The following is a 22,724-nucleotide window of genomic DNA, read 5'->3' as shown; positions in this document are numbered from 1 at the left end:
TGCCTGCGGCGTTTTTCAGTTTTGGTGGAGGATCAGGATATATATATATATATATATTTATTTATTTATTTATTTATTTATTTATTTATTTTTTCTTCTTTTAATTATCATTACATTTATGTGTTTAAATCAATGCTGTCCTCATAACTAAGATCCTTATTGTTTTTGTACTGGATAAATAGTAATTTTAAGACAGATTTTAGAGATTGCCCCCTAAATTTTAGTTGAGATTTTATTGGCTTTTAGTGTAGCAAACTTCTGTTTTAAATTATGAATGGCTCCTGTTCACTTATTTAATTTTGTGCAGTTATATTTGTTTCTTTTAGTTTAAGTTTATAAAACTGCTGTATACGTAGCTCACAATTGTATAGTGATTTAAGAACAAATCCAACACAAAGCATTTTCCACTTGTTTTTTTGTTACTTTCTCTTTCCACAAACTCTCTCTCCTCACTGCAGCTGATAATTTGTGTTTGCTCTGAGCAAAGCCACAGTCAGACCCTCCGTCCACACATACATCAGAAGCCACTTACACGGTACAGCCAATACCACGGCCCACTGCAGATCCTCATACCTGCTCTGCTGGATCAGTCACTGATCTCTCTCGTATCATTTCGGCCAAAGAACTGTCATTGGAATGTGTCACTGCAATCAGCTAATTGCAGTGTTTGTCGTCTTCTCTTCACAGCGGACCGGCCACCGAGCCTAGACTTTCATTTGAAAGTGGATGCTTTAAAGTGTCTCTTTCATTGACTTTCTCAGTAAGAGGTGCACGGTTTAATTGAATTCTATAGGGATGTCCAAGTCAGGTATGAGCGTCTGGCTGAGCTCCTTCTGTCCAGGTGAATAATGGCTGTGAGAGAGTGTCAGTGCACAGGTGTCCTGAAGATCTCCTTATGCTTCCAATAGTAGCGTTCCTGGTTTCTGAAGATGAGTAGGCAGGTGTGTGGATAACAGTGCCAAGCATGTGCTAGTCGGCACAGCATCAAACTTCCCTAATCAATTACCCAGAGTGTCCTTTGTTAACTTGCATGAAGGTGATGGGAATAGCAGATACAGTACTACTATCTGAAGATCTTTCCCAACCTTGCACACTATGAGCTTTATCTCCGTCTAATGAATTCTAATCGATTATGAGATGTGTATCTACACCTCCAAGAAAAAAGGGAGGAGAGAAAAAGCACTTCTTCACTTGTGTTTTTGCCATTCTGTATATAGAACAAATCCTTCTTTCCACAAGGCCTTTTGAGAGAGCAGATGATGGAACAGATAAAGCAGCTCCTAAAATTAGCTTAATCTACTGTTCAATCGAGGAAATAATGAAACCTTAAATTGCACCTCCCATTTCAGCTCACAGTTATAGAGTCCCTGGACTCCTTGATTAAATGCCACCTCCGAAAAGTTTTCTGTGGTAGCTATTTATTCTTTCCAAATTTCTTGTCCGACTCTCTTCTTTTGGAGAAAGACATGGAGGCGTTCCAGGAGCAGGGAGAGAGAGTTATTTATGCTGTGTGAGTGTTAGTTAGAGACAGACATGGGTGATATTGCAAAGACATAATAAATTGTAATATATTACATCATTTTGACAATATACAAGATGTCTTGATGTTTATTTTCCCTGAAAATATAAATATATTATAGTTTACATATATATATATATATATATATATATATATATATATATATATATATATATATAGAAAGAAGTTTCTTCTGCTCATCAAGCCTGCATTTATTTGATCAAAAATACAGAAAAAAATGTAGCCTAATATTGTGATATATTATTACAATTTTAAATAATTGTTTTTAAATTTATTATACTTTAAATTAGCATTTCAGTATTTTTTTTTCTTTCTTTCTATTTTTTATTAAATCAATACTTTTATTCAGCAAGGATGTGTTAAATTGATAAAAAGTGATAGTAAAGAAAATATATTATTAGAATATATATTATTAGAATTTTTTTATTATTTTGAATAAATGCAGTTCTTTTTAACCTTTTATTCAACAAATATATTAGACAGCAGTTGTTTCCAACACTCATAATAAATCAGAATATTAGAATGATTTCTAAATGATCATGTGATAGACTGGATGTTACATGTGACACTGAAGGCTGGAGTAATGATGCTGAAAATTCAGCTTTGCATCGCAGGAATAAATAATTTTTTTAAGTATATTCAAATAGAAAACTATTATTTTAAGTTGTAATAATATGAGCAGAAGAAAGTTCTTTCAAAATCATTAACAATAGTAATGTTTCCAAACTTTTGGTCTGTACTGTATACACACACACACACACACACACCTCACCCAACCCTAGTTAGAGAGCAGCATCTCAGTGTATTGCAAGCTTTATCTGAGCAGCAGCACAAGCCTGCAAACACAATGCATTAATGTTGAATGAGGAACAGGCCTGTACCTCCACAGCATGTGAGGCACTTCTCTCCCCCAGCCAACATGACACAATGATGCTTGCATATGTAGAAAGAGACGTATAGTTCTAGGTGTTATTTGTGTTGCAGCTCTCGCTTATTATCACAACTTTATTTGTTTGCTCTGAAGGTTGTGGATGCAGTTTGTTGACAAGGGGACATATAAAAAATGTTAAGAGCAAAAAAACGCAAAGAGCAAGTGATGGATGGATGGGGGCGGAGGAGGAGGCCCAATGTAAGCGTGTTTTAATCCTTGGCGGCGTGTGCCTTTGTGTGCTGAAACAGCCAAAATCATCTCCTGTCAGACCAAGATTAATGCTCCATGTGTGTGTTTCATTAGCAGCAATGCATGCACATGCTCACACAGCGCTGTTTTCTGTTCGTTCCTCTTCAGACATGTAATAACGATGAGAATGGACAAAGACTGCAGAGCTTGACATGCCATCAGCTCTGTTATAAATGGCAGTCAAAAGCATGATCAGTCTGTTTAGAATAGAGATGGGATACGGTGGATGGCCAACAACTGAAGTTTGTGATGTTAATTCATTTGAGATTTCTTTGTTTTTAATTATTATGTATGATGTCTCAGTTTTTTTTTTCAGCAGCTCTTTAAACTTTGTCAGAGACCCCAAATATAAAATATGAATAAATTAAATGTTTTTTTTTTTTATTGTATATGTTTAAGTTTGTTTTTGCTGTATGTTATTAGAATAGATTCATATAATTTGAAGTTAAAATGTAAGGTTTGTTGTGAAATTAGTTTTCACAATGAAAAAAATAATAATGTAACACTTTTGGGAATTAATTAGTTTGTTCGTTCAGTGGGTTATTCATTCATTCATTCCAGATTGAAAATATATGTAAACTATTGAATTATTTAGATATAAAATATTTAATTTAAGACTTAAATCATATATAAAATCTGATAAATAATAAATCATTTTTCCACACGTTAACATGTTTCTGTGAACAAATTTCATTATTCTGTTCATAGCTAGTACCAAGAACTACTTATGACATTTATATTTATTTTTCACAAACATAAAAACCAACCCTTTTGGGAAAGTTTATATTTATTATTATTATTATTATTTTATTTATCCAATTTAAAGCACCACTGCAGGATCCACATTGCTATTTTAAAAGTATTATTTTAAAATAGCAATGTGGATGCAGCAATTTTCTTTATAATACTTCTGACTGTTGTGGTTTTGTTTTCATTGACACCACAACAATTGTTTGACTTATAAAAATGTGTCTTGTTCTGGTCCATTCTGTTGAGCTTAATTTAGGTTTTTGTTTTATATATTTATTTGAAAACAAAAATTCATTTTTTGTTAGTGGCCCCTAAGAAACAAATGTCTGACATGTAGCTTTGCACATTCTTAGTTAAGTTTAGACATGTATGTAGAGGCAGAAGGGAAGTTCAGTGTTGTATTAACTGGTTGATACATATGGAAGTGCCCAGCTCCAAAAAGTTGATGAACAGTTTTCCATATTTGTAATCTACATATTTTGCTTATGCTTTTTGCACACAATTACATTGCAGTTAACAAGCTTCAAGTGTTGTTCACATGTTTACACACTGCAGGCTATTCGTTGTCATATTCTGAACTGAAGCCAGGTTTTTAGAGAGCCGTTTTTGAGCTGTTTAATTAACCAGCTCTAATGCTGCTTTTTCATGCCTCACTGACACTGGACATTGACTTAGGCTTTCTAAATTGCATGAGCTTTTTTTTTTTTTTTTTTTTTCTGGATTTTTTTGAAGAGTCTTTTTTCTTCTTCTTCTTCTTTAATGGGATGGCAATACATAATTACAATCTTTGCTGTGTTTTTGAGAATTATATTATACTATATTATATTATATTATATTATATTATATTATATTATATTATATTATATTATATTATATTATATTATATTATATTATATTATATTATATTATATTATATTATATTATATTATATTATATTCATAGTAGCTACTGAATTTACAGTTTTATTTCATAATATCCCAGAATGCCTCTCATGGACCTGTATTTCAATTTCAAGGGCCCAAATCAAAATGTGTGTGTCTGTGTATCTGTGTCATGTTTGAAACATTGAAAAGGACAGAAAAAGGTTAGACTGATAGAGTGATATTGCTGCAGAAAGAGAGGAAAAATATAGAGGTTTTTGAAGAGTCCAGTGAGATGGAGCTAAAGAGAATATCTATTCTAGAAAAGGAGAGATAAGAGAAAGAGTATAGGAATCGAGGTGTGGAGTGAGATCTGTCCCCAGAGGCAGTGGTTAGATGGAGAGAAAGAGGTTGTCTCTGGAGACCTGGACTCTTCCTCCATTAACTCCCCTCTGCAGAAGCTCAGCATCATCCACCCAGACAGCTGCAGTTCCATATGGTGCTCTCCATGACCGCATGTGGAGTATGAAAAAGCATGTTTACTGCACTATACTGGCAAATTATCATTATAACATTACCGGTTCTCTGATAATCACCATTCATTTACTGTTAATGTAATAGGGTGTCAGGAGTTAATCTTAATTAAATTAATATTTAATTGTTTTTTCGAAGTTTCATCTTTCTTATCACACTGTGCTTTCAGCACTGTTGAACAAAATGTCTAAAGAAATAAAAAAAAATGTATAGTTTTTAACTATATCTTGATAATCTTAACAATTTGGCTCTAAAAAAAAAAAAAAAAAAAAAAACAAAGTCATGGCTGGCTGGGCGAGTTTTTTTGTATCGTTTATATACTATTATGCTATTTATTCATATTTGTAATAAATTTTCTTTTATTGAGTGGTTTACATTTTAGAAATTTTGTTAGAAATTTGTGATTTTTATAAATATTTATATTTTGCTTAAATTATTTTTAGTTGTTTTTAACTTTATCTTGACAATGTGACACTGATGAAAAAAAACATATATTCAAATTCTGCAACTATTAAAACAATAATGTATTGTGTGTCAGTTGCCTGTTATGACCAATCTATCAGTATTCCTGTTTGCTATAAGCCTGAAACTCTGTTGGATTATGTTTCTTTAAAAAAGATTCTGTTATGTAAAATGCTTCCTTTTAAAAAATACAACTTCTTGTAGCAGCTTAGCAGTTAGCACAACACATGTGGAGCCGTGGTGTTCAAATTTGGCTGGTGTAACCAGTTCTCCTTCCCCCATCTTCTCACTAGCAGTTCCTGTCCTCTCCTTTATTTATTCCCACAAATAAAGTGGCTAAAGGTCAAAATAATATATTTTTTTGGCACTGTGGCTTTTAAAGTTTGAAAGAGTGAGGCAATTACCGTTTTTTCCAGACTATAAGTCACACTTTTTTTCATAGTTTGGCTGGTCCTGCGACTTTTAGTCAGGTGCGCCTTATTTTATCAAAATTATTTGACATGAACCGAGAGAAATGAACCAAGAGAAGTCGCAAGTCGCATCAGTCCAAAAATACGTCATGAGGAGGAAAAAAACATATATAAGTCGCACTGGACTATAAGTCTCATTTATTTAGAACCAAGCACCAAGAGAAAACATTACTGTCTACAGCCGTGAGAGGGCGCTCTATGCTGCTCAGTGCTCCTGTAGTCTACACTGAACAGCATAGAGCGCCCTCTCGCGGCTCTAGATGGTAATGTTTGCTCTTGGTGCTTGGTTCTAAATAAATGAGACTTTTAGTCCAGTGCGACTCATTTATGTTTTTTTCCTCCTCACGACTTATTTTTGGACTGATGCGACTTATACTCAGGTGCTACTTATAGTCCGAAAAATACGGTAAATGCAGCTGGGATCTTTAAGCCTGTTTCACCATTCTCTCAGAGTAGCAGAAGGCAGTCTATCCTCAACATTTATATATTTTTTCTAATAGGTTTGCTTTTAGTCCTTTCTTTATCAATGCCTGTAGTTATTAACTATGACTTTATAAATGCTATAAAAAAATAAAGTGTAGAATAACTTTAAATGGCTGTGATTGGTTTGCTTTGATATGTTAAAGTGGTCTGATGTTTTTCATACTCATAAATCTTTGTCCCTGTAATTAGCGTCTGATCATAATTATACTTAATTAATTTAATAGGACAGATGACAAATGATGAATAGTACAGCTAATGGTGGCAAATTAAGTTACATTTCCGTTTCATTAAGGGCACATGAACGTGAACTGAAAACCTAAACCTAAGCGCAGATATCATTCAGATAAGAACTCAAACCTGATGAAAATAGCGGCATTGTTTCCCTGTAGTTTGTAGTTTAGACTGTTTTGCTGTGAATTTTAACTTTGAGGTTTGTTTGTTTAAGATATTTGTTTTGTTTTGTTTTTGTTTTTTGTTTTGTTTTGTTCAATAGTTGGTTAGAGGTTGGTTCATTTAGGGTATAATTTGTTTTGTTTTGTTTTGTTTTGTTTTGTTTTGTTTGTTTTGCAGTGTGCCCAACCATGAGCAGTGGATTTTTAAGATGAAGTAAAAAAATACATAAAAAATAAACCATTAAGGTTTAGGACTAGTTCTCTTTATCAGTTTCTTATACGTAAAAAAAAAAATAATTCAGTCTTTTAAGAAGGGAATCCTTTTGGGGTCAAGTTGACCTCAAATCATATTAATTATAAGTCAACTGATTGGTCAAGTAGAGATTTTTAATTAATGTTGTTTTGCCCTTGTAACTACATTTACACTTGTTCTATTTCTCATCTCCAGATCTGTGATAAAGAGTGGCATTACTACGTCATCAACGTGGAGTTTCCTTCAGTGACGCTCTTCGTAGACGGAGTGACATATGAACCCTACCTAGTGACGGATGACTGGCCTATCCACCCCTCTGAGATCGATGTACAGCTAACCGTAGGTGCCTGCTGGCAAGGTGAGACCATGAAGGAGCTGTTGTTTTGATTATCCTTTTGAAAAGATGATCGATAAAATGAAATGGTGGCATAACTGTGGTTTGGACGACCAAGATATAGGAGGTGATGAATCAGCATCCACCAGTTTTGAAATGTGATCAGATAGCTTCAGACTTCAGAGAGGGTGTGACTAAGAGATATCTACATTATTGATATGACAGCGTGAGCATGGCAGAGGTGGTTCGAATACCAAGAGAGAGGCAATGTGTTTGGCCTCAGGCTACCCGGATTCCTCATTTAATCAAAGAGACTCAGGCGTGAAAACATCAAAAAAGAAACACGGCCTGTCAATTTCAGCCCTTTTGAAATGGAGCTAATGATCGCATTTGAATGGAGAAACTGTCCTTAACCTCGCTTTCATGAGCTAAATAATTAAACAAGCCTCTGAGAGAATAGAGTCACGGCTAAGTCATTGTTTTAGGTGACAAAGTCTTAAGTTCCGAGTCTTAAGCACTGTTTTGCATTTCTTTTCATCTGTGCTGATTGCGGATTATTCTTTCTTTTCACTGGCTTTGATTTGGGAATTTTATATATATATATATATATATATATATATATATATATATATATATATATATATATAGAAGAGGTCCAGATATTAAGGATTAAGAAACCCTGAATGGGGAAAAGTTCACTTGCCATTACATCCCAATGAAGCTGGTCTAAGCTCCACTAAACCGCAACTGATAACTTTTCAAGCCATTAGCGGACAAGATTGCTTCTCACACCCTGTCCATTTTCACTCCATGCAATCAACAATGTAGGAACAAACCACCTCATAATGGAAAGCAGGGATGGTATTTGTTCAGGACAAATTGAGATCCTTGTCATCTTTGGAATAAAAATGGATTCGGTGGCCATTGTCTTGACGAGACATCAAATAGGATTATCAGCTTTTTTTCTTATCATCACATTACATGATCCACTACAGGGCTCGACATTAACGGTTGTCCGCTTGTCTGGGACAAGTGGATTTTGCGAAGGGACAAGTGAAAAATAATTTTACTTGCCCGACCGGACAAGTAACCTGATCAAAATTGTAATAACAAAACAATAACTAGGGTTGAATTTGTTCATGCACCTTAAAATATTTATTTTATTTCAGATTCTTATTTAAAGATTTATCATAATAGGCTGTATCGGAAGAAAACTGGTAGTTCTATGTGAAATCACACATTTGAGCTCTCCAATAGTCAAAATGGCATAATCATAACACCCCACGAATATTCGACTGTGAGATTGGTAGTCAAATCAGGCTCCTCGAATCGAAGCATCGAATCGTTCACTATTCACATTATGGATCGTTTTTTCTCCATTTCGCTAACAAAAACAGTTCTAAGCATAGCCATAGCATAACAGTCACGCATGTCCGTGCAAAACACAACAGACTTTCACTACTAAATGATTCATTTTTGAATGAGTCAATGATCAATGATTCAGTGAGCCATTTATAAAAATGTTTACTTGCTTCATTTATTTAATGAATCATTTACATTTATGCATTTAGCAGATGCTTTTATCCAAAGCGACTTACATTGCATTCAGGCTAACAAGTTTCTCCTTACGTGTTCACTGGGATTTGAATCCCCAACCTTGCGCTTGCTAACGCAATGCTCTACCACTCGAGCTACAGGAACATCAGCCATTTGAACGAATCGGTTGAATCAATGATTCACTCATTAAGAAAGTGACTTGCCACCACCTACTGGTGGTTTAATTTCATATTTAAAAGTATCATTGCATTTTTCCAACATTTCATATTTGTATGTCAAAAAAGTAAAAACATACATCTAATAACATTATTTATGCATTTGGACACATGGAGTTTGGTGATACTGATTTCATTGAAATAGTAACAACCATACAGTGTCTTACTATTCTAAGCAAATGTATTGAAAAAATTTAAGAATTCGATGTAAATGGAGATATGTACATTTTAATCAGTTTAGAAAAATATTGTCCTTCATAAAGTAAAAAAGTGTAACAGCAATCAATTTAAGGCAAATATCAAAAATATGCTGATTAAAGTAATACCTGATAGAGCATCTAATGAGACCGCTTCAGAATAAATTACATTTGTGAAAAAAATAAATAAAAATAAAATCATGTAAAAGCTTAATGTCAAGCCCTGCACTATGTAACTTATATGAGTTTAATGTTTAAAACTAAATTTCTACACTGTTCAAAAGTACTGCATTATAAAATGTTTTTTTAGGCTGGATTTATTTGATCATAAATACAATCAAACCCCATAATAATTGATATATTATTTTAATTATAATTAACTTTTTATAATTAATTAAGTTACAAAATGTTCTGTTTTAATATATTTCAAATGTAATTTATTCCTGTGATGGCAAATCTGAATTTTCAGCAGCGATCAGTCCAGTCTTCTATGCCGCATGATCATTTTGAAATCATTATAATATGCTAATTTATTATTGTTATTATTGGTTGTTATGCTTTTTGAACCATTGGGAACAGTGAAAGTGTATTTTTCAGGATTCTTTCATGAACAGAAAATTCAAAAGAACAGCATTTATTAAGTGTTAAAGCAAAAAAAAAAGTGTACATTCTGTCATCGTTTGTTAAGAAAGAAATGCGCATAAAAGTATCCTTGTAAAAATGATCACATTCCTTTTTCCATAAAGAATAAAACAAAGAAAACATGTTTTTAAAAGACTGCTCTAAAATAAGCATGTATAAAGGAAGATAAATAAGGCCTTTACTGAGCTGCTTCTTCTCAGTAACATTTGACTATTTTGGATAATAATGAGAAATCAGATGTGCTAATCTAAACGTAAGGTCATGACCATGCCTTTTCCACAGGGCTCGGGATATGTTCTGCTTGTTATTGTCTGCCATGCAGCTAATGATCGATACCGATGTGACATGACAGCTCTTATATGCCATGCGAGGACCGCAGTCTCATTAGTGCTTTTGTCCTTTAGAGGGAGCACGAACGAGAATGCAAATGTTCCTTTGCTGTTTCATCTGTGGAATAACATTTAATTGATAACATCTGTCAACTAAATAATTTAAAAAGAGAAGCAATTAAGCATTGGAAGCACAGACCCTCATATTGAGGCTTTTAGGTTTGACAGTATCTTCTGCATCTGGAGATATTAGACTCCCCAAATCTGCCAGCTCATCAGTCAGGGATGTATGGGAGGGAAAACAGCGGGTGTTATCGGCAACAGTTATTGGCCTTACTCTAACTCCCTAACATTTTTTATCAAGGTGTCTATTAAGCAGGTCAGCATGAGCATCTATTTTTTGAATTAATTAAAATATGCTGTCACTGAGGAAAGAATGAAAAAAGACATATCACCATGTGGTATGCAAGTAAATGCAGGACAGTAGACCATTAGTAATTAAGTATGCAACTATTACATGATGTCCTCACAATCGGTTAGATTATGACTTCGATTTGACTTGGTTCTATCCATCAGTTGTTGATTGGATGGAGGCAGATCCGAATGTGAGCTTGCAGATTGGTTGTGAGAAAGGGTCGGGTTTAAAGCTGAAGTAGGTAACTTTTGTAAAAATGAATTTGTGAAACATGTCATTATGTCCTGACAGTAGAATATGAGATGGATAATCCGTGAAAAAATCAAGCTCCTCTGGCTCCTCCCAGTGGTCCTATTGCCATTTGCAGAAATTCATCCTCTCCCAGTAAGAAACAACCAATCAGAGCTGCGGTCCGTAACTTTTTTTGTGTTCAAGATTTACAAAATGTATATGATAAGCGGGTACACCATGAATCCATTTTCCAAACCGTGTTTTTAGCCTGTCCTGAATCATTAGGGTACATCTATAATAAGTGTTTATATTCGGACTATTTTAGATTGCTTCGGGGGTACCGCAGTGGAGTAACCCAGTACCGTTGTGATTCTTCATTGACATAAACAGAGAGAAGTAGTTCCGGCTACGATGTTCTTCCGCAAGACGCAAGCAGTTCTGTTAATTAACCGCTGGAGCGTCAAAAGTTACCGACTGCAGCTTTAAGAAGATTAAATGATCGGAGATGTCTGGCATATGTCACACTTAAGGATGAAATGATCTATGAAAACTTTAAATAAAATCTACTTAAATGTTTAGAGCTGGATTATTTGCATACATTTGTATTTAAGACGAAAATACAATATTTGAGGAATATCAGTGCAATTCTCAATTTCAAAATGTAAATAATAATAAAACATTTATATAAAATGGTATATAGAATATATTAATGAAATGATTTCTTGTTTTATACTTTTGATAAACTGCAGAATCACATTGCAGACAGCAAAGACTACATTTTTTTTTTTTAACCTAGCAGATTTCAGCAGATTAGGTGTTTTTCAAGTTTTGACACACTTACACACAGAGTGTCACTTAGCTTCCAGATATCTTTTGCTTTTGTACAGTATTTTTTGTTGCCAGTGACTTCAAGTATGTGTGTGCATGATTTGTAATGTGTTTACAGGAGGAGAGGTGACCACTCCAAGGTTCACACAGTATTTCCGGGGAAGCCTCTCTGGCTTGACTATCCGACCTGGGAAGATCGCAACTCAGAAGGTGATCTCCTGCCTACAGGCTTGCAAGGAAGGCCTGGACATCAGCTCACTCGAGAGTCTGGGAAAAGGCATAAAGGTACATGCAAACACACATACACATGTGCAAAGCCTATCATTGGAAAAATGATAAGCATTCCATTCTTTGTCCATCTCTTTAATATTGACAGAATACATTAGAGATTACTTCGATGTCAGTCATTCCAAGCCATCATTTATTAATCTATATGTAAATGTGTTGACTTGTTAATTAGCTTCTTTGCTTTTAGTTTTTTTTTCCCCCCTCTTTCTCAATTATGAAAATTGGCTCTTTCTCACACTCTCTTGATCCCTCTCAGTTCCACTTCAACCCGGCTCAGTCAGTGCTGGTCATGGAGGCTGATGACCTGGAGAGCATCAACACAGCTATGACAAAAGTGTCCTACATCAACTCTCGGCAGTTTCCCACTCCCGGTCTGCGCAAACTCCACATAACAACTACAGTCCAGTGAGTACCGCACCAAACATAAAAAACACCCCATCACAGCATCGGCTCATAAAGACTTTAATAGATTGATAACTCTGCAGTGAAATTTCTCTACAGGATGAATACTAAGCATAGGAGTAAATATTCCAGCGAATGATTAAGTATAATTAGCTTGCATCTTAGGGGCTCATTTAAAGTGTTGAGTGCTTTGAATGTATGATGACCATTTTATTTATTCATTCATCTCGCAAGTGATGTTAATAAAAGTAATGCTAGATGTTTATGAGTGAAGGATGAGCAGCAGCAGAAGGCTTTCTGCAGAGCTAAGGGATGAGCCTGGAGGGTTGCCATGGTTACCGATAACATCTGTCTTACACTGCATGACTCTCAAGTACCTGTATGCAATCTGGCTCTTCCTTTAACTCATATCCATATATCCCCCAAAAAACTTACCCCAGCAAAACTGAGTAGAGGTGAAAAGGAAATAGAAGAGTTTCTTTCTCATAGGAGTCAAAAGTGTGGACCTACTGAAAAGTACAGCTTAAACCAGGGATGCATGATTTATTGTATTTGAAGGATCATGATTTCTGCTTCTCTTGATTAATTAACCATGATTGTCTGCTGGTTATTTCCTAAATAACCTAAAACTCTGTTTACAATGGATTATGTATTCCACAATGTCCATGATAAGAAAAAAAAGGTTTGAATATAGGGAAAAAAAAAAGAAAAAAAAAAATGGTAACAATTTAGTATAGGGTCCAATTCACACTAATAACTAGTTGCTTATTAGCATGCCTATTATTAACATATTAGCTGTTTATTAGTGCTTATAAAGTACATATAATGCATGACATTGATAATCCTACCCAATACCCTGAACTTAACAACTACCTTATAAACTATTAATAAGCAGCAAATAAGGAGTTAATTCCGTCAAAAGTCATAGTTAAGGGTAGGGATGCACGATATTGGATTTTGGCCGATATTCGATATGCCGATATTTTCAAAATAATTTTGGCCGATGCCGATACCGATATCGATATATATACAAATATATACTGATATATTTAAACTTTAATTTTACTGAAGAGAAATCCATGTATCTCTTCTGTACTGATTCTACCATAAATTTATTATTTTACAAATGTAGACAGACATTCACATCTGAAAAACAGGTCAATTATTTCACTTGGAGAATATCGGTTTGGCTCATAGGCAGAAATATTCATATCGGCCGATACCGATAATGGTCATTTTAAGCTTTTATCGGCCGATACCGATATTGTGCCGATATTATCGTGCATCCCTAGTTAAGGGTTAGTTAATAGTGAGAATTGGACCCTAAAATAAAGTGTGACAAAAAACAAGTGATAAAAAAACACTTTAGTTCAATTTTTATAACTCTCACTACTGTGAACCTTACGGAGGATACAATCACCCTCGGGTATGACTCACTTCCTCCTTCCTTCCGCTGTTAATTGAAATAATCCACTCCAGTAAAGCAAAGTTAAAGTAAACTGAAAAGATGCACTGCCACAAGTTAAGAGCAAAGCAACTTGTTATTTTCATCAGCCTGTAGTGTTCTGGCAGTGCTCTTGAGGCCTGCTGGTGGTGATGACTGTAGTGAGACCTGCTGAAGAGAACATGAAAGGCCATGATGGAATAAAATCTGCTGTGTCAGAGAGCCGGCCTCCGCAGTACAGCACAACACAATTAACTGTCACACAGCACAGGTCAGAGAGTGAAAACACAGCTCTGCACAATACTTAGCTTAAAGGAAATCACACAAAATGAGTATTCGTCATTTATTGTTCCAAACCTGTATGACTGACTTTCTTGAGTGGAAAAGGATTTAATGAGCACAGCGTCCTATGTATAGTGACCACAGCGGATACACTTTTATTTTTGTGAAAAGAGCTGACTTTGGGTTTCATATAAAGCTATATTGATTTGAAACAGCATGAGGGTGAGTAAATAATGACATTATTTTTATTTTTTATTTTTGTGTGAACTACCACAACATAATACAGGATATTGTAGAATAACACTGAACTGTTACTGCACAGCAGAGCAGGACTTCCAGCTGATAATGTGACATCTCACGCAAAGTGATCATTTACTGAGACTTTACAGGGTTGCATTCTGTCTTATTTTTATGGTGATCTTACATTCTTTTCTATCTTTTATCTCTTTTCTCTTACTATATATCTCTTTTGTCTTATCGCCACCATCCTCTCACACAGTAAAATCCACCGAGGCTTTACTATCAAGCACTTCAGTTCAATAATTGGGGAAGATGATGGTTCGATGCTTCTTGTTTATTGATCATCACCTGGAATCCCTTTCATGCACAGAATTGATTTATTCTGTAGATATCACACTCCTCTTATAAAAAAAAAATTGTGATTCAAGCTGGGGATTTTAATGGCTACAATAGCACAGTTGTTGAGCTGGATAGCTTTTTTACAACTTATATATATATATATATATGGTTTCGGTTGCAGCATACAGGAGAGAGATCTAAACTGATAATTAAAGGGGACATTTGATGCCCATTTTCCACAAGTTGCTATGGTTCTTTAGGGTCTTTATAAAATAACTGCAACATACTTTGGTTAAAATTCCTCAGTGGTCCTTTTCACCTTGTCAAAAACAGCTCTGTTCACAGAGACCCGTTTCTGTTTTAAATGCTAATGAGCACCCCTGCTCACTCCACCCCTCTGTTCTGTTGCAATTTGCAAAAAATCCTAAAAAATATAAAGTGTGAGACTCCTTCTGGAGGTGCAGCTGGATCCTTGAGGTCTAACATTTTAGCAAAACCTGTCTTGAATTGTCTTGAAAAAAACCAGTCTGGAGTAAAATGATTTGCACAGACAAACAAGTTTAGGTGCATTCGGTGGTGCATTAACATCAAAAATAAAACGAATCCACTGCGTCCTCAGTGGCTCTGATGTCGGGCGAATATGAAAACTCTTATGTCCACTTTTACATTCAACTACGATACACCTGCATTGCTTGTGAGACATTTGTTGTACTACAGATATTGTTGTCACTACAGCTGCCAGCAGGAGCGGAAATATTCATATAGATGCTCTTCTTTTGAACTTTCTATTTATCCAAGAATCCTAAACATCAATATCATGGTTTCCACAAAACTGTTAACCATTTTCAACATTGATACTAAAAAGAAATGTTTCCTCACTACCAAACAAGCATATTATGATGATTTCTAAAGGATCATGTGACACTGAAGACTGGAGTAATGGCTGTTAAAAAATTCAGCTCCGTCATCTCAGAAATAAATGTTAAGATACATTGCAATAGAAAACAATTATTACACTTTTACCATATTTTTTTTATTTTAAAAAATTAAATAAAAATGCATCACCTCTGAAACTGCTAGCCAAATTCCAGAGGTTTTGTGGTTGTCCTTTTCTCTTTAGAGACACTTATTTGATTGTCAAGGGTGAAAGAATCGTGTCCTCTGACAGCAGTCTAATGAAACCTATTGGATCCAATCCAATAAGCTGATACATATCCACTTTACATTGGAGAAAGTGAGAGCGGGAGAGAATGAAAAGAAGAAAGAGGCTTCCACACTTGTCTAGTGTGCACTGGTGAAGAGGATTGCCTAAATAAGAACAGACTTCCCCGGTCGATAGTGGAGTGAGCCATAGCTCTTGTAATAGCGATAGTCTGGCTTAGACCAGCTCCCAATATCCTTGAATCAGCCCTGTAAATAAAGCCAGTTTGTTGGCCTTTTTCACAAAGCCTTTTTAATGAGTGAGTGTGCTGTGTGACTGTTTTCTTTTAGTATGTAGCTCAAGTCGCCTGAAGGGAGCCACTTTAACACATCACAAACTTTACACCGTCCTTTTTACTGCAGTCATTAGATGTAATTGTTTTGTTGGTTCCACACAATTTTGTCCTCCCCTTCTTCCTTCCCATTCAAGGCCATTCTCTGTGGCAACTTGAGGGAAAGCGTGTAGGTGAGCCGCACGGAGAAATTACCTCCGGGAGATAGCGCACCATCGCTCGAGCACAACTAAGCATCACTCCACCCGAGATGGTGGCAGGAAGCGCATTGTTGTCAGGAACAAATTGATATTTCTTAAATGGCAGGCGAGTGTATTAATGAATTAGTAAACCAAAGAGTGCTCTTTAGGGCTCACCTTTGAAAAAGAGTAATTACTGGATGCTTCATGAGAAAAGGAGGCCTGTTAATCCTAAGACATTTTATTTCCCCTTTCTCCTTGCATACTAGCTGTAATGAAGCTGGAGAGGTCTGTGTGCGAGTCTGTTGCAGTCCATGCTTCAGCACCTTAGTCTTAATCAACACTGCTTCTGACTGCCATACCAACCTCTTCAGCTGGCATCAGGAGGGGGTGGCACCAAACTGAGCACACTGCTCATGTTCTCGCAAATATATTTCGCCAACTCGTTACTTTAAAACAAACTATGTTTCGGCATCATTAATTGGTCCCATGATGGATTTCACCTGTGAGGTGTGATTGTGCTTGAAGGTGACAATGACAGTCTGAAACAAAAGTTAGATACTATTGTCATCAACTGTCCAGACACTCACTTGAAATAGAGACTTTGTGAGTGTGAGTGCACTTTTATGGGCTCTTATTCAAAGTGAAATACAGACTATATTTTGGGAAGCAAGAGTGTTTAATATGTTGCAGGGGAGGGGGGTTATATATATATATATATATATATTAGTATTATTATTATTGTAATTATTCCTTGATATTTATTGTATTCTTTATGAATATTGTATGTGAGCCTCAGCAATGTAATTTACATAATTATTTGTTAATCATAGGCTTAGGGGGAAACACACACACACACACACACACACACATTTTCATATTTTTAACAAAAGGAAGCCAAAATGACCTGTATGCATTTGCCTAGTTTGCCTAATTTTTATCTTATTTGATTCCTTAATTTAAATTTTAATTGCTTTCATTTTAATACATTTTCCATTTACTACTTAAAATGTTGGTTTGTGCTGACAAAATATTATCCTTGTAAAAAGGTTTAAGTATTTACCATGTATTTCCCAATTTGCCTGCTCAGTTTTATCTTTATTTTATGTCATTATTCAGAAGTTTGGACACATCTAGATGATGATGAAATGTTTCTGATGATGAAAATCAGAATGAGTAGGCGTGTCCAAAACATTTTACTAGTTCTGGTCTCGTTCCCTCATAAATATGGGTAAAATCTGTCAAAAACCATTGTTGGGGTTAAATTAGACTTAAAGCAATTTCCACAATGGTGTAGACAGGACAGAAGCTGATGTTTTGAACACGACTTATCCAATCAGAGCTGAAACTCTGTTCTAAAATAGTTATTTCCATGTCAGTCTGTGGCCTTATGCGTCAGTTCTGCACCTCCAGTGTTACACTGAAAAAGTCACTTGTTTCCTTCCTATCTATTTTGCAACTTGTAGGTGTTTTGGTGAAGATACGTGCATCTCCATTCCAGACATCAGAGCGATGGTGATGGTGCTGCCGCCCAGTGAACCTCGGATCACCATTGCTGGAGTGGAGCGGCTGGTTTGGCCCGTGGCTCAGCTCCGAGCCCCTGTCGGGGTGGCTCTGTTCAAGGACATACACATCATTAGTACCGTCACCAAGACCGACGCCACCCTCAACACAGGTGATAGATGACTCTCTTTCACAGCTCAGATATTAACATAATCTCACTGCTTTGCATTCATCTATTTCAGAGGTGCCAGCATTGCACATTTTGCCCGTAATGTAATCATGTAAACGTTTTAGAATATTTACTGAATTTGCTTCCCACGGATTCCTCCCAGCGTCTTTTTTTTTAAATAAAGATTTAGTCTGTTATTATCAAGATTATAAATGCCTGCTGCTGGTTATTACACTGACACTGACCTTAAGTCAATTGTTTTTTATTAGTGTCCTTTTTCATTTAAAGTTCAACAAAAGTGTCCGGCTTCTTTTATCGAATGCAGAGCCAGGGGTAGTGAAACAATAAATCATCGAAATAAAATTCATACACAATCAATAGCTGTTTGTGGATCCGGCAGGAGGTCATATATATATATATATATATATATATATATATATATATATATATATTCGCTATTGTGTAACTGTGTGTGTGTGTGTTCGTGTAGCCTGGAGGCCTGGTGTGCTGGAGTTGATGCATAACCTGGATTATTGTGATGTGCTGGTGATCGGAGAGGAGCTGGACCCTCAGCGGGAAAGCCTGGAGATCCACCACAGCTCTCTCTTGGGCAAACATCTGGATGCCACCAACTCTACCTCAGGCATCTCCATCTACGGTATCGACCACATGTCTCGATCTACTATACAGCCATCTGCTTCTAGTGTCCAGTGTTTCTCATAATGTCTTTTTCACTCGACTTAACCATGAGCCTTTCATTTATTGTTTATCTACAGCTTATGACTTTCTATCTTACACGAGTTCTACATGTAGAACATATTTAAATCTAGATCTTTAATGTATCTGTAGATGTTCACTTCTGCAACCTTGTGTTTATGCAGTCAATCCAAAAATGAGAAATCTGTCATAATTTACACATCTGTGGAACACAAAGGGAGATGTGTTGAAGCATGTGACAGTGAATGGGGACCATTCCAACATAACAAAAAAAACAAACAAACAATAAAAGCAATAAAAGATCTCCGTTTGACGTGTGTCATACAGGTCTTCTGAAGCCAAAGCAAAGATTAGTGTGAGGAACAGACTGACATTTAAACCATTATTCACTGAGAATCTTTTTACTATCTGTATCCAATTTAACAGTGACTCTTATACTGACATTTACATATTATGTGAATTACATTTCTATCTGTTTTCAACTACGCAAAGCTATGTTAAGGCTTTAGATGATTTGTTATACATTTCTGTTCAAAACTTTGGAGACAGTAAGATTTTTATGTTTTTGAAAGCAGTCAGTTATACTCATCAGGCTGCATTTATTTAATCAAAAAGAACAATATTGTGAAATATTATTGCATTTTTAAATAACTGTTATATATTTGAATACGTTTTAGCGTAATCAATCAAGTGTAATTTATTCCTGTGATGGCAAAGCTGAATTTTCAGCAATCGTTACTCTCGTCTTCAATGTCATATGATCCTTTAGAAATTAATTTTAATATGCTGATTTGGTGCTCAAGAAACATTTCTTTTTATTATTATTAATGCTGAAAATACTTTTTTTTTTTTTTGGAAACTGAGAAACAATATTTCAGGATTCTTTGATTAATAAAAAATAATTTACATTTATCTTTGGCAATTAAAAGTATTACGTTTCTGTTTAAAAAAATAAATAAATTACTGACCCGACAATTTTGAACAGTAGTGTATACAATGAATCTTGTGCCTTTAACCCAGATCCTCCTCAAAACTCTTGAACAGATCGCTGCCTCTATCAATCATAGTGTACATTTGACTTTTTGCAAGCACATTCAAATCATGATGACATTTCATAAAGTGGCTGGAGAGTTATTAGAGAAGGACTAAGACCTCCTACTGGTTCAGGGACTCCATGTTGAGTGTCTCCCAGGCCTCTGTAGCTCTTTTGTCTGAGTAAACGGAGTTCCTGACACTGGTCTTTCTTTGGTCTCAGGTGTGGACTCCATGGTGCATTATGAACAGGCCATCAGGCAGGTGAGGTACCGTAACTGGAAGCCTGGCGCTCTGTCTGAGAGAAGGTTCCGGCTCAGTTGCTCTGAACTGAATGGACGCTACACAAGCAATGAGTTCAACTTGGAGGTCAGAGACTGCCTTCATACTCGGCATGGCTTCTTATTCTTTTTTTATCATTCACTTCTTTCAGCTTTTTGCACTTTTGGACTTAGTACTTAAAAGTTAGCTGTGCACTTCTGACTCTTGATTTCTGATTAAGAACTGTCAAATACGACAGAAAAAGACCGTTTGATTGACATATAAAGTGATCAACCACAGTTTTTGTTTTTTAAAATGGTAGCCTGATTAAATAATGGCTCGTCAGTCTTTCTGAATGACTGTACAGATTACTCCATGTAATTTAAGGGAAATTGGTCTGCATCAGTGGGAACACTCGAGACCAAGCTACCATGACACAGTACTGCAAAAAATTAAGTGCAGTGTAAAATATCCTATAATTCACATATTTAAATCTCTGTGCTTCAAATGGGAGTTTTTATCACTATACTGTAGTTATACTTTAATAAATACAGTATTGAATAGGATCATTATTAGATTTTCAGTTGTATTATATTTTTGTATTTTTATATTATTGTGTTATTATATTAATCATTAATTCATTATATTTTTATTTTTATAATATTTAATATTTATATTTTACATTTTATATCATAAAACAGCTCACAAATGTACAGGTCACTTTGTGATCAGTCCCTATGTAAGCATAATTTGTTTATTTATTTATTTTAATTAGGATGCAGCAAAGCTTTGCTGAAATCTCTTGCCTTGGCCGTAGTGTTATGGATTCAAAACAATGTGATTTTCATTCTCCCTGTTGTCTCTCTGAACTACTTTCTGTTTGTCCCGCCTCTCAGATTGGAATAGTGCACAGCTCAGAGGCCATGGAGCATGTCAATCACATGGCCGTCCAATCCCAGTTCATGAGACCTGTGCATCATCCACTGGTGGTTCATACTGTCAACTCTGATCACATCTCAGGTAAAGTCAGCCATGATGCCTTTTCCAGTTCACCCAATCCTGGACATGCAGTCATTTTACCCTGTATGATGCTATTGTGTTGAAAATGAAATTAAGTTGATTTATCTTTTGAATAATGTTGTTCCTTTGTTAAACCATCTAACTGAATTGTGAAAAAGTGGCTTTAAGAGGACAATCAATGTGTTACAAAAACTATTAATGGGAGATTATATCTTACAAAAAAAGCAAATATTCACACACATGCATGTACGAAACCCGCAGACAGATGACAAGTCTCTTTAGACTGTACTGTTGGTTTTAAGAAGCTTGGGAAATTAAACTTAATCTACCAGCTCACGCACACACCAGGGACACCAGCGATCTCCCCAAGGGTGCACAGAACACAGCTGACTGCAGTGAGATGGAGCATTCTGCTCTCTGGACCGAAGAAAAAAGAGGTAAAGAGAAGATGGGGTGCAAGACATGCTGCTTTAGGAGAGACATGGAAAAACAGCAGGTGGCACTGTGACCTCACCCTCCCAATCCTGCTCTTGCTGACTGCAAGGTCTCAGTAAACGACACTGTTCTTAAAGTGAACTGTGTGAAACTATCCTCCGCTGTTATCACGGCTAAATAAGCTTCACTTCGGCCACCTAGTACAGACCTCCCTTAGGAATACTCTAAATGACAGTAATCCAGGATTCTATTGATTTTTATATGGCTGTGTGAGTCATAACATTACTATGAATATACATAATTGTGGGATAGAGAGACTAGAGCAATAAGGCTAAGTTCACACTACAGGACTTAATAACTTAATAAAAAGGGAAAATATGCCTCTAACACGGAAAGGATGTTGGTATTCTTGCTTGTATGAAACTCTTGCTGCAACAGTATGGTATAATACAGTGATCAGTAAATAATTACATTGTTATTATTAATCACAATAACAATTTAAATGGTTTGTATCAACTTAATTAAATAATAATAGAATTCAGCTGCTTTTAACATGTTTTATCAAATATGGATATGGAATTATAAAATATGGAATTATAAAATCCCCTTTGTACAGTAACATGCCACAACTTCAAATAAATAAACAATCAAATAAAATAAATGTGTGTGTCTTCACCCACGTGTCATTAGGTACCCCTCCTGCTGCGACTGTGGTCATTGTAATGTGCATTGCCACCCTGGTGGTCATTGTGGTCTTGGGCATCTACCGCATCCACATCACCCACCAGGACGGTTCAAAAGAGGATGAAGAGGGAAGAAAAGATCCAGAGATGGACTGGGATGACTCCAATCTGAACATCACTGTTAATCCCATGGAGGTCAGTATGTGCCTCGTTGGTAAAGACCAGTGTTGGGGAAACTGCTGTGAAACTCTAGGAAACTCAGTCCTGGAGATCCACAGTCCTGCAGATTTTTGCTCCAACCCTGATAAAGACTCACCTGCCTGTAGCTTTCTAGTAACCCTTAGACCTTAATTAGCTTGTTCAGGTGTGTTTTAGTAGGGTTGGAGCAAAACTGTGCAGGACTGTGGCTCTCCAGGACCGATGTTGGCCACACCTGCTCACAAGTCGTGAGTTTTGAATGTTTGTGTTGTAGAGTTAAAAAAACATAATTTTTCTTCTTATCACACAAAAAATATATATTGTGAAGAATGTTAGTAACCAAACAGTTCACAGTAGCCAAATGCTT

At 35.8% G+C, this 22,724-nt stretch overlaps 1 protein-coding gene across 1 annotated transcript in view; it reads left to right on the top strand.

Moving 5' to 3' along the window:
* The window catches only part of LOC113120445 (calsyntenin-2-like), a 91,906-nt gene that overhangs the window by 67,126 nt on the left and 2,056 nt on the right, over positions 1 to 22,724 (top strand). Inside the window, exons 8-15 of the mRNA XM_026290259.1 lie at positions 7,120 to 7,282; positions 11,791 to 11,957; positions 12,217 to 12,365; positions 17,806 to 18,014; positions 18,502 to 18,669; positions 19,984 to 20,129; positions 20,918 to 21,041; positions 22,167 to 22,354. Coding sequence (XP_026146044.1) covers positions 7,120 to 7,282; positions 11,791 to 11,957; positions 12,217 to 12,365; positions 17,806 to 18,014; positions 18,502 to 18,669; positions 19,984 to 20,129; positions 20,918 to 21,041; positions 22,167 to 22,354 — 1,314 coding nt within the window. The remainder of the gene's footprint in view (positions 1 to 7,119; positions 7,283 to 11,790; positions 11,958 to 12,216; positions 12,366 to 17,805; positions 18,015 to 18,501; positions 18,670 to 19,983; positions 20,130 to 20,917; positions 21,042 to 22,166; positions 22,355 to 22,724) is intronic.

Source organism: Carassius auratus, chromosome 2, assembly GCF_003368295.1.
Source record: "Carassius auratus strain Wakin chromosome 2, ASM336829v1, whole genome shotgun sequence".
Classification (NCBI taxonomy): domain Eukaryota; kingdom Metazoa; phylum Chordata; class Actinopteri; order Cypriniformes; family Cyprinidae; genus Carassius; species Carassius auratus.
This window is presented reverse-complemented; position numbering and strand designations above follow the sequence as displayed.